The 13,345-nt window shown below is 38.3% G+C and overlaps 1 protein-coding gene across 3 annotated transcripts in view; it reads right to left on the reverse strand.

Annotated features, from left to right (window-relative positions):
- LOC121857661 overlaps positions 1–13,345 on the reverse strand; it is an 82,914-nt gene that overhangs the window by 30,909 nt on the left and 38,660 nt on the right. For all 3 annotated transcript variants that reach the window (XM_042353741.1, XM_042353733.1, XM_042353725.1), the window contains one exon: positions 622–870. In XM_042353741.1, the coding sequence (XP_042209675.1) occupies positions 622–870 (249 nt within the window). The remainder of the gene's footprint in view (positions 1–621; positions 871–13,345) is intronic.

Below are 13,345 nucleotides of genomic sequence, written 5' to 3' on the forward strand. Positions count from 1 at the left end.
CTTCTACATACTGTACAAGTTTAGTCCCTTTTTAAACTCTTTCTTTTGGGCTTTCGAGCGTAAGGGTTCATTTGATGACAAGATAAACTAAAGAAATTCAATAATCCTGTAGAAATTTACGTCAGACAAGTTGTCATTTTTATCGAACCATTCTGAGGAATCTATGTAAGATGTGAGATCTATCTTAGTGAGACCCGCACAAATTTGGGCTTCTTGTGCTTCATGTGCAAGCAGAGCAGAGCGACTAAATTAGTTTACAGTAAGAGTTTACAGTAAACCAATCCCCCCCTCCCCCAAATTGCCACCAAACTACTTCCAATCCTAATCCCTGCCCTCCCACTCAGCTTTACAAGCAATAGCCCTCTACCATATCTACAGACGTCAAGTCAAGTCAAGTAAGAGTATAATTAATTCAATAATTAGCCTGCCATAATAACGGTTCATAGGCAGGGTTTATTTTTGGATTATATAACTTTTTTAACTTAAGTCTACCAGTTAGGTGCATTTTTACATCTTCAATCAAAGAAGAATAATCATTATACAAGCCTTCGAGACTATGACCCATGGGAAGAAGATACTTATTGGCTTACAATCTACAAACACAAGTGACTAAACACACACCTCACACTCCCACTGTAGGATGGGCCATTTGTTGGACTCAATTTCCTCGACAGGGACATCATAGTATCTTCGAGCTCTTTCTTTTCCGAACTCTTCCTCCTGCTCCTGCTGCGACTCCTTCAGAGGGTAGTTAGATTCAGTAGCAAACATACGAGGGATGAACCACCGAGGCCACAGGTGTGAGCCAGCCACGAACTGCACACAAGTTTCAAGAGAGACTGGATCGACGGGCATCCACAGCGAACAAACCTGCGATGAAGAGAAGGAGACTGTCAGAAAAATATCATAAGGAATCCCTATTTGATGAGAAGGTAGATAATTTATTGTCATGTATACAGTAAAACCTCGATTAACCGACCCTCGATTAACCGACTTTCGGATTAACCGTCAATCCTGAACTCCTAATTTTTTTTTTTTTTTTTTTGGGATTAGCCCAGGCACAGGTCACTGACCCACATCGGGGCCTGGTGGGCGATAATGTAATAATATTAATAATGATAATAATAATAATAATAATAATAATAATAATAATAATAATAATAATAATAATAATAATAATAATAATAATAATAATAATAATAATAATAATAATAATAATAATAATAATAGTAATAGTAATAAAGAACCATAAATAAATGCAAAAATGAAAAAAAGAAATCAAGAACGAGAAACAATATATGTATGTTGTGTTGTCCATAGTAAGAGAAGCAATTGAGACCCTGCAATTGTCTGTAAATGAGGTAGAAAGTCAGATCAGCAACCTGGGACTTGATCACAATTTTTGTGATGACATACAGAATGTTCTTTGACTTTTCCATTTCTTATTCACGGCTTCTGTGCTGGTTCATATTTATTTACTAAAGTGGTTAATGTTTTAAAGCAAATTCTATTGAAATATGATGGCAAATGAACAAAAATGAATAGAGGGACTTAAATGAGGTAGGTTAGGGAAAGGTACTTTGAAAATGTATGTTTTATATCCGTAGACTTTATGTACTATTAACCGACCTTTCGGATTATCCGTCGGCCCCTTCCCCCCTATGTGGTCGGTTAATCGAGGTTTTACTGTATATCAAGTTTGCATCTCGGATATGACAAGATGCTGGTCAAGAATAAGGCAGGTATAGTTAGGGGAATATAAAGCATAAAAATATACTGTATATACTGTAATGTATATTGTTAATTCCATGACATTAGTATCTTGTCCCGCATGCACTCTATCCGATGGTAAATAAAAAGATTAATTTTTGTTGCTCAGATTCGAATCTTGAAGCCTTATTGTCCCCGTCAGTGGCTGCAATGCGAGTTTTTTCTTTCACTGTAGTGTACAGTTGGAAGCAATGTGAAATTGTATAAAATTTTTACGAAATATCTATTTATATATCTACATTATCTCTCTTAAGTACATTTGTTTTGACTCTTGCCCGCTGAGCATAATGATTGGTGACTGACATTATGACATGACAGTAACCAAAGACTACATACAAATGAAAGGAAAGTTTGTACAAAAGCCATTGAATTAACCATGGGCAGCAAAGCTGGAATCAGTGCCATCTATCAGCAAGGCCCCAAATAAAATCTAGCTCCGAAAGGGGTGGGGGTCATTCTCAAACTCCACCTCTGCTTCTTGTGTTATTATTCATATCCTACTCACTGCGCCATGTTAGTGTGCCAACCCGGATGATAAACCCATAGTTCATTTCTTGACGAAAATGACGGACGACATACATGTCCTCACAGTGAGACGTGAGACCTGGAACTGAGCTCCATGTTCGTTGGGACTGATGCAGTGCTGCCAAACCGGCACATAACCCCAACATTCATATATTGTGTTAATTATGCGTTTTAGTTAGTTGAGCTTCGCTAGTGCACTTTGCTATTAGACCTTATAAGATATCATCCTTAGGAGGTGACAAGGCCAATTTTTACATGTCTATATCAGTATAGGCTGCTACTAGCAATTCAGAAACTGGAAACAAAGAATGGGAACCTGGGCATGTGCCATGTCACTGCTTGACTGGGAGTCAACTCATGTGTCCATTCCTTTTGGCCGACTGCTGTGAAGCAGATGTTCCAGACTCTGCTCAGGCTTCAGCTTCTCCTTCACATTATGAGTTGTGTATGTTCCTTCTGCACCATCTGTGCATTTTTACATCAGCAGTTAACCAGAATGTTTTCTTTTGTTAGTTTGTTTAGGAGGGGGAGTGCTGTTTTTTTTTAGGTTCAGGTTGTTTGGCTTCTTAGGTGCTTTTCTGGCTTTGGCCATCTTACAGGGTTTTGCTTTTCCCTGTTTACGTGTTTTGGACTTCCCCTTTTCGACACCCTGCTCCTGCCCTCCTCCTTCTTGTGTGTCTTCTAGGATGGGTGGCGGCCGCTTTTTTCGGTCGGTTTAGGGTGGAGCAGGTGTGCTGAAGAGGGGTTCCATCCCCTCCTCCCATCCTCCCTCCTCTTCCCCGTCTTCCAATTTTTTTTTTTCACTCCAGTTCACCGGCTTTTCTTCTACGCAGATTTGTTTGCCATCATCCTCTCCCCAGCCCCAGACTGTGCCCTGCTCGGCCCCAGGGTATTCGGACAGGATCCGATAGGTTGGCTCATTCGTCGGCGACGTCGACAGGTTCGACCCGAGTCGCTGTACAGTGTGTTCTCCACTCTACCGAGGACCCCAGGCCGAGGTCCCCCCTCTGGCTTCCCAGTTGGCTTCAGTGGAGCCTACCTTTCCCCACCCTGGGGCTTCGGGTTCTCCACAGCGCTCTCCCTTGCCCTTCCGGGAATCGAGTACTGACTCCTCCACCAGTAGCCACAATCACCGCTCCGGGAGTCCCGTTAAGTCCTTCTGCAACAGGCACCACCGCGCCAGGTCGCCTTGGAAAGCAGCCACAAGGGGAGGCGGGCTCGCAAGGAGGAAGTGGCGGTCGTCAAACCTCGCGACTCCACCAGGACCCCAGCTGCGTTGTCCTTGCAGCCCAGAGTGCCCTTGGAGAGGCGGTCCTCTCCCCCTCTAAGCCTCCACCTTCACCAGCCATCGCCAAGTGGTTCACCTAGGACGGACACTTCTTCCTACCGACTTTCTATGGCTCCTTCCCCCTAGGCCAGCCGCCCAGACGTTGCAGCCGGAGATGTTGGCCACCCCGGGTAGTGCACTCACACCCCCCAACCCTGCCACTGAAGATGTTGGAGGCTCTGTCTCAGCAACCTCTCCAGCACCCTACAAGGCCCAGGCCCTCATCAGGAGAAAGTGCCTCCCCCAGCACCGACGACAGCTCCATCAGCCAGGGCGCGTACAAGTGGGCTCGGGTCCCACGGGACTGGTCTGTGCACTGGCACCAGGGAAAATTGGCCAGTTTTTTCGAGAGCAAGGCAGAGGAGGACCTAGTTTTCTCTTCCCGGTTTCGCCCTAGAAGTCCGACGATGGGTGGACAACTATAGCGCGTTTTTTCTCAGCTGAGAAAAAATGCCCCGCCCCCTCCTCAAGAGTTACAGCTGGTTGGCTGTTGCAAACCTGTCCGATTTTTAGCTAAATTATATAAAGACACACATCTGCATCATTTTAAACATAAGCACGAAAGAAGTTTATCAGAAATATTATTCCTGAATTAACTGATAAGCCCTGGTAGCAAATTCACGCTTTCGGAGGATGCGTTTAATATATACTTATTCTTACCCACAATAAGACATACAGTACTAATACAAATTACATATCAGTAATAGTACATTATGCAAAAACAACATTTTAAAGATCAGAATCACATTGAAATATTACAAGACCGTTAGCAGAGGCGGGAAAATATGAAGTTGTTCCCAGTCATCTTTCCCGCATTTGCTGACGGCCTGCATGGCAATGGGTCTTACCCCTCGTCCCACAGACAGCAAGCCAGAAAAACAAATTAATGTAGCTTAATCTATACATATATAAAACAAAGAAGTATGTCTGTGTGTTTGTTTGTTTGTGTGTCCACACGAGACGACTGCCGTTGATGACTGATGATTGGCGATTGTCGCAATTGGAAAGATCAGAGCAGGCTTGTCACTGGTTAGCGAGGTTAGCAAGGGATCTCTTGAGTGAACGAGTGCTCCCGACAACTAAAACGACGCGGGACCAGCACCAGCATTGGGTGATCAGTTCTTCCCACGTAGGTTCACAACACCACGTGTCCTCTGTCAGCTAGAAGTATTATCTACTGGTCAGGGTCACCTGTTGACGTTCCCTCTTCCCGTCCATGGATGCACTGAGTGTAAACTGAGGCTATCTGAGTGAATGAATGGTCACAAACTGAGGCCAGCACTCTAGTGGATACCTATAACACCACCCATCATCACTGCATATAACGACATCCATCATCACTACATATAACATCATCCATCATCATTACATATAACACTATCCATCATCATATAACACCATCCATCTACAGATCGGTAAAGTACTTTCCGAGATTCTCGTACGGACACACAAACAAACAAACACACAGACATGCTTTTTTGTTTTATATATATATATATATATATATATATATATATATATATATATATATATATATATATATATATATATATATATATATATATATATATATATATATATGCATATATATATATATATATATATATATATTATATATATATATATATATATATATATATATATATAATATATATATATATTTACATATATATATATATATATAAATATATATATATATATATATATATATATATATATATATATATATATATATATATATATATATATATATATATATATATATATATATATATATATATATATATATATATATATTAGGGTGGTCCAAAACTATATGGTAAAAAATATAAGTAGTAATATATTGCCCCCACAAGCCTTAAAATTGTCCATTTGGTTCATAGATAAGGTCTGTAAAATTTTATCCATATTCATTAACATTTAGAGGTCAATCCATTTTGCATATTATACTTGTAGTGTAGGACTGAATTTTCTTGTCCGCATGATACAGTCTTAATATACACAACTCATTATATTGGGTATATTTCAATGTATATAGCCTAGTTGCCTATTTGGAAAGGGCAAAGAGTCAAGTATTGAGTCATAGGGACTGACAATGACAGGTTGAAACAGGAAACACAGACATGGGTTACCATTAATCAGATGAAGTTACTTATTTCATTTATATCTCATCAGTTCTACAATTATTTCATTATCAATCTAAATAGTATATTATGCAGGTTTCCATCTTGTGTCATGGCATATGAATGGCAGGCAATTATTACCTGTGAGAAATAATTAGACTTAGTTCCAATACAGGATTACATCGTGGAGCATGTGTCCGCATTGAAGATGAACTGGAACAGGAACTTGTTTGGATAGCATGCTAGAAATTATGCTAAGCGATGTCTTCAGTTTGATCTGTGGGTCAACTGGAAGTCCTGAGACTATTCTGTTTAAGCGCTTCAAAAAGCAGTGGAGGTCCATTTCGCTCACTGACTTCATTCCAGCACCAGAAAGCATGTTTGAGGACCCAATGCTTTAAATTCTAAGGAAGGAGTTGCTTGAATATTTGCCAGTAGCCCTGCAGGATAATCAGCCACGAGATGATTATAGGGAGTTTCTAGAACTAGCTCTTTTGTTTCTTGGTGGACTGCCAAGTAGTAAGGTTTCCTTTCGAGTTCCTGGTCCTACACACCATGCAAGATGGATGGCAAAAGGAATCTATGCTCTCAAAATCTATCTGTTCAAACATCAATTCACATTATCAACACGGGAAGAAAACAATATCACACAACTGGCTTTGTTTGTGAGCATAATGTATGTGAGATTCTGGCATGAAGCACCAATGGCTGTTCGAGCTCCATTCAATGATTTGCAGCTAATGAAGGTTTTAAAGGAATATCCTCATGAGAAAGTTGCACACGCAGCACAAGCAGCAATTAGCCGACATCTCTGGTATCTATCAGAACATCTTATCGGTCTAAGCTTATTTGATGACAGGATCGATACTGAAACCAAGAAGAATATGGTACAAAACTTCCAGTGCCCAAAGAAACAGGACTTTTCAAGGCGTATTGTCCTATCTGATGAAACTCCTATCAGTAATGTGGCCTCATTTGTTACTGAGCGTACATTAGATATTTTTGATGTTCTTACACTAGATGGCAAAGAAAGAGCACAACTGTTCTTGAGTAAGGATCCCAAAACATGGAAAGACGATGAAGTGTTTATCACAATGAGAGATCGTGCGATAAATATGAAGGTGGTGAATGACAGCGCAAAATGAGGACCAAAAGCAGTACCTTTTACAGGTTGTTGCAGCTCATCGCAAGAAGTTACCAACGGCAAGCAAAGCTGCTATGATGAAGGGATACAAATAAAGAATGTGTATTGGTGTTCTAGAGTTATTTAGTTTGTAATTTGTAAAACTTATAATTGTATTTTGCTGAATAAAGACAATGTGTTTATAATGTGTTTATCTAGCCCCGAAAAATCCTTATTACGTACTAAATGGAAAAAAAGAGGACATTGGATTGACCTCTAAATATGCTTTAAATGATCCAATTTTTTTCTGGGATGCATTTTGTACCTAATGGACAAAAATAAACCTTGTGGAGAAAACGTATACAAATATGTGATATTTTGGACCACCCTATATATATATATATATATATATATATTATATATATATATATATATATATATATATATATATATATATATATATATATATATATATATATATATATATATATATATATATATATATATATATATATATATATATATATATATATATATATATATATATATATATATATATATATATATATATACAGTATATATAGTAAGCGTGACATAAGTTTAAACCCTTTTTGAAAAGAAAGCAGATAGATGTGAGTAAACCTCATGAACCAGGGCTCATTTTCAAAAGTACACAATATGGTGATGTTATAGGAGACGGTACGCACCAGAAGGACTGTATGGAAATGCACCAAATTTTCAGGAGAACTTGTTTGTTCAGTAAGAAAATGTTATGGTAATGCACAGAACCTATTAGAGCCTGACCAAGCCTTACCTAACCATATTTAACCTGCTTAACCTTGCCTAACTTTACCTAACCTACCTAACCTGTAAAAAAAGTCAACAAACCCAGCACATACATTGAACACAATTAAATTCGTTGTAATATTTTCCTATTTATTTCTGACAAATTTATTTTCATACTGCATTTGGATATTGGAAATAAAACTGGATTAGGTTTGGTTGGTTAGGTAAATCGAGATTAGTTTTCGTAAGGTTAGGTTAAGGGTTTGGTTAAGTTGATGGCACACATTTCTCTTATCACATTCATTATTCAGTATCATCATTAAAGTAATCGTACAAAAATGAACAAAATCAATATGGTCCTCCAGGTGTTAGCTGTATACTACATCTTGGCCCATACTTTCATCTGGAACTTAAATTAAAGGCAAAAAAACTAATGTTGTAAGCATCTTTAATATATCTTGTGAATATCCTAGCACAACTTGTTGACAAAGGTATCAGTAATTATTATCATGTCCAACTTTCTTTCCTTTGATAATTATGCTAGTAAGTTCATCATTCCAGAAGTATAATTGGCTGAGAAACCTTAATATACCCTTTCTGAAGACTAAAACACCACTTCAACTAAATACATCTCATGTTGTCTGCAGCAACCACTTCAACGGCTGGTTACCTTGTTTCTACTACACTTCTAATAACTGGTTAGTTGATATATTTTCTTTCACTTAACTTTATTGCTATACAGTATTTATTTGATCTCGTTTTCGTGATCATGGGAAATGGTTGCTGTAATATTGTCATACTTGTTCTATTAATTTGGACCAGAATTTTACTTCTGGGTATAAGTATGGGACCCAAACACAGCTTGATCTTAATCAACCTTGAGCAAAATAGGCAATCGCTGCTCAGGTAACAGTGTTCCCTAACAAAAGCAATTTAATTATTATTTGATGCAGAAGCTGAACTATGATGAGTAATTTTAACCAGTGTTTAACAGATAGTCCATCAGATGCTTTAAATGTTATGGGAAGTATTGATGGTGGTGATGGGCATGCTGCTAGTGGTAAAAGTATTTACTCACTTGTTTTCTTGATACATTAAGCAGGTTATTTATTGAGTTAATTTAAATGGAAGTGTGCTTAATTATTTGCTTAAACAGGTATTGGAATTTGCAATAAAGGTCTTGACTTGTGCCCTTGAACATAATCATAGAAAAAAGCATATTGTACGGTTACCTCCCTCCGATAAGACCCATATTTCCACAAGCAGACATGCTCAGGCATCGGACATCCAGTCATACTACTAACAAACCAGGATCACCATCTTAACCTTCTAATGGAACCAGGCCCAGTAACCACCAGTGAACATCTCCCTATCGTAGCCACACACTCCACGTCGCAACAGATCCCTGCCAGGATGAGATACAGCTGCAGCCGGTCCAACTGGGAGGATTTGAGAAAGGAGTTAAACAATCCTCAAATCACCCAGCTACACAACAAACACACCTCCCAAATAGACAACACACTATAGATTTGATACGAAAACGTGAACCAAGCAATAGAACACCACATACCCAACACCACTCACCGAACATTACCACACCCTCAATACTCACCCCAATCAATAATTCTACAGACACAATTCAGTAACTTAATAAAATTAATCATAAAACAGGGATGGACGCCAGAATACAGAAGACAAGATAACACCATGCACGAACAACTAAGAAACATGTCCAAAGAAGCGTATGTGAATAACTAGGAGAAACTAATAACAGACACAGAAGCAAATTACCACAACCCAAAACAATTCTGGCGGAAAATTAAACACCAAATGGAAATCTCCAGCAACGAATCAAACTAGATTCTAAACAGCAACCAAATCAAATTAACCGAACCCGAAAAACAAGAACTTGAATTCAGGAAATATTGGAGCAAAATATCTCAAATAAGCCAGGAAGACAACTTGAGCTTCTGTATGAACACCGAGCAGCAAGTAACCAATCAAATGACACACACAACCTACATCTGGCAATCAAGTCCCAACATAGAAATAAACACTCTCGACAGGTCAGGTCATTTAAAAAATAAGGGACCCACTAAATAACTATCTTACATCTAGTTCCTAGGTTTTCAAAGCATTTTTAACCTTGGGCCACTGACAAATAAATTTATGTAACATAATATCAGTTTTGAACTGACCATCACTAAGGTTTATTGATTTTAATTCCTTAATCAGACTAGCTTCAACCAGAAGTCTTTCTGTGACACAAGATGATTTGAATACTTCTAAGTTTTTTTCACAAGCAATGGGATGATTATTATTCCTAACATGAACGAACACGGCACTGGTTTCAGATGCTGTTCTGATATTGTACTTATGTTGTTTGTTTCTGAGCTGCAATGTTTTCCCTGTCTGTCCTACATAATTACCATTACATTTGCGACATGGAATACAATAAACACTTCCATTTACATTCAAACTTGGGCTATTTTTGATTAACATATTGGTAATGGCTGAGTCATACTTGAAAACAACATTAATATTTAGTAATTTAAGGGACCGAACTAACGGGACAAATTCATTGCGATAGGGCAGTCAATTTGCCTGGTTTGAGTAGAATGAAAGAATTTTTTAGCCCTTTTAAAACAATGATCAACAAACACAGAAGGGTACCCAAGTTTTTGTGCAATGGAACGAATGTGTTTCAATTCCTCATCAATAAATTCAGCGTCACAAATAGGCAAAAATCTCAAGAACATAGCAGAAAAAACTAACATTTTGGTAGACTCCAGGTGATTCGATAAAAAATGTATGAAACTCTCTACCTGTGTAGGCTTTCTGTACACCTTAAATTTGTAGTTTTGGCCATTTCTAATGATAAGCATATCAAGGAATGGAAGGGATCCATTTAATTCTCTTTCAATTTTGAAAGTGAGACTTGGGACAATATCATTAAGCTTGTCTAAAAATTCCAATGGGTCACTGTTTCTAGGCCAAAGACAAAGAACATCATCTACATATCTATACCATGGAAGAATAAAGTCCCCTATATTGGGTAGTAATCTAGCCTCAAAAAACTCCATATAAATAAAGGCTAGAGGAGCAGAAAGACAATTACCCATGCTCATGCCAAATATTTGCTTGTAAAACTTCCCATTTGCTTTAAACACATTGTCAGTTACGCATAACTCTATCAATTTGAGAAAAGTATCATGTTCAATAGTTAAATCTAATAGTTGTAATTTATCTTTAAGAAAAGAAAGTAGGTCTTTCACAGGTACTCTAGTGAAAAGGGAATTTACATCAAAACTTATTAATTCACATGGTTCATTGTGTTTCTTGAGTTTATCAATTAAATCATTGCTATTGTGTATATGTGAATTAGATATTTGGCCTGTAAGAGGGGATAGCATCTTTACCAGCCACTTGGATAATTTGTAAGTAACAGAACCCACAGAACTCATGATAGGACATAATGGATTAAAAGCGTGTGTGTTTTGATCACTCACTACATATAAGGCAAAGTGGGATTGATTTGAGAGAGCTGTTTGATGAGATCGGGGTTCTTTTTCAATAATGTCTTCAATTCGAATTAGATAACTTATCAATATTTTCCAGGGGATCTTTCGTAAGCTCACAGTACGTGCTTTCATCACTTAGTAATGAATTAGTAATGAATTCATATATATAATCCCCATTGGAGGTTTACGGCGCCATCAGCTCGATGAACAGGCTTTGTGAGAAATATAACAAAGTCTTTGGTTGATTTTAGTGTCCTTGTGGCATGGTGGTAGCGTTCAATGGTCACACGCAATAGGTCTAGGGTTCGAGTCCTGGCTGGTGAGGTATATAATAATGGGTGTGTGTTTTTATCAACACGATGTTCTCATACAAAATCAGGAACATATGTAGGTGAAGGACTGGATATGATGGGAAGGAAGCCCTGGGAGGGTTGTCTAAGCTCTAAGGAAAAGGGATCCCCAGCCATTATCTAGCGCAGGACCCCTCATAGTCCATGGGCCAGGAACCGAAAAGATCCCCCCCCCCCTTCTTTATACCTGCCATAATTTTGTTCAGTTACTTTAATGTTTAATCTATATATACATAAAACAAAGAAGTATGTCTGTGTGTGTCTGTGTGTTTGTGTGTGTGTGTGTGTCCGCACGAGAATCTCGGAAACTACTTTACCGATCTGTAGTGATGATGGATGGATGAGTTACTTGATGCACAAAGGCAGAACATACCATACAAAAAACTCAGATCAGACAACAATGACCCTAAATGGATAAATAATTATTTAAAGAACATCATTGGCCAAAGGAAGGCTATAGGTAGAAGGATAAATCGTGGCGAAATTCACCTCCGGGACTATATTGGGTATTGGCGAGTAGGGTTAAAACCGAGATAAGGAAAGCAAAAAGGAATAATGAGGTAAGGATAGCAAGGGAGGCGAAGACAAACCCCAAAGGATTCTACCAAATGTATCAAACTAAAACACGAGAAAAGATTGGACCAATACGATCAGACTCCGGCGAGCTCACTGATAATGACGGAGAAATGAGCAATAATTTGAATAAATATTTTTCAACAGTTTTCACCACCGAAAATTTAAACATGATACCCGAGGCACCGACTCTATTCAGAGATAGTGAAGAAAACAAATTAAGTGAGATAGTAGTGACTAGGAACGATGTTAGTAAGCAAATAGACAAACTAAAGCCTAATAAGCCACCTGGTCCCGATGAGATATTTGCCAGAGTATTAAAGGAATGTAAGGAAGAGCTTAGTATGCCCTTAGCAAAGTTGTTTAACATGTCCTTAAAAACAGGTGTAGTACCAGAATCCTGGAGGATAGCGAATGTAATACCGATTTTCAAGAAGGGGGATAGATCACTATCCTCTAACTACCGCCCAATCAGTCTAACATCAATAGTAGGCAAATTACTGGAAGCAATCAGTTCAAACTCTATTCGAAATCACCTGGAGAAGCACTGATTGATCAATGATTCCCAGCATGGCTTCAGAAGCGGACGTTCTTGCCTAACTAATCTATTAACATTCTTTTCATCATTTTTCGAATCGGTGGACGAGGGGCACAGTTATAATGTGGTATATCTCGACTTTAGCAAAGCCTTCGACAGAGTCCCCCACGAAAGACTAATTAGAAAGGTAGAAGCTCATGGCATCAAAGGTGACATCCTTAAATGGATTAGGGCGTGGTTACAGGACAGGAAACAGCGAGTGAGCATGAACGGCACTAAGTCCCATTGGAGCAACATATACATAAACGACATAGATATCGACATAGACAGCAACATTAGAAAATTTGCTGATGACACTAAAATAGGACGTATTATCAAATCTGACGAGGACTCGGTAAAACTACAGGAAGATCTAAACAAATTTTTCGAATGGTCTGAAAAATGGCAGATGAAATTCAACGTCGACAAATGTAAAGTACTCAGTATAGGAGATGTAAAAAGGGAAACCAGATACCAGATGAACAACGATGCCATAGAGAAATCCGACTGCGAGAGAGATTTAGGAGTAATGATAAGTAGGATCCTTAAGCCAAGTAAACAATGTGTTTTTGCTCGTAACAAGGCTAATAAAGTACTTGGGTTCATACAAAGGAGTGTTAGTTACAAGACTAGCCAGGTCATCCTAAAACTGTATCTTGCTCTTGTGAGA

This window comes from Homarus americanus, unplaced genomic scaffold, assembly GCF_018991925.1.
Source record: "Homarus americanus isolate GMGI-L3 unplaced genomic scaffold, GMGI_Hamer_2.0 scaffold19126, whole genome shotgun sequence".
Taxonomy (NCBI): Eukaryota; Metazoa; Arthropoda; class Malacostraca; order Decapoda; family Nephropidae; genus Homarus; species Homarus americanus.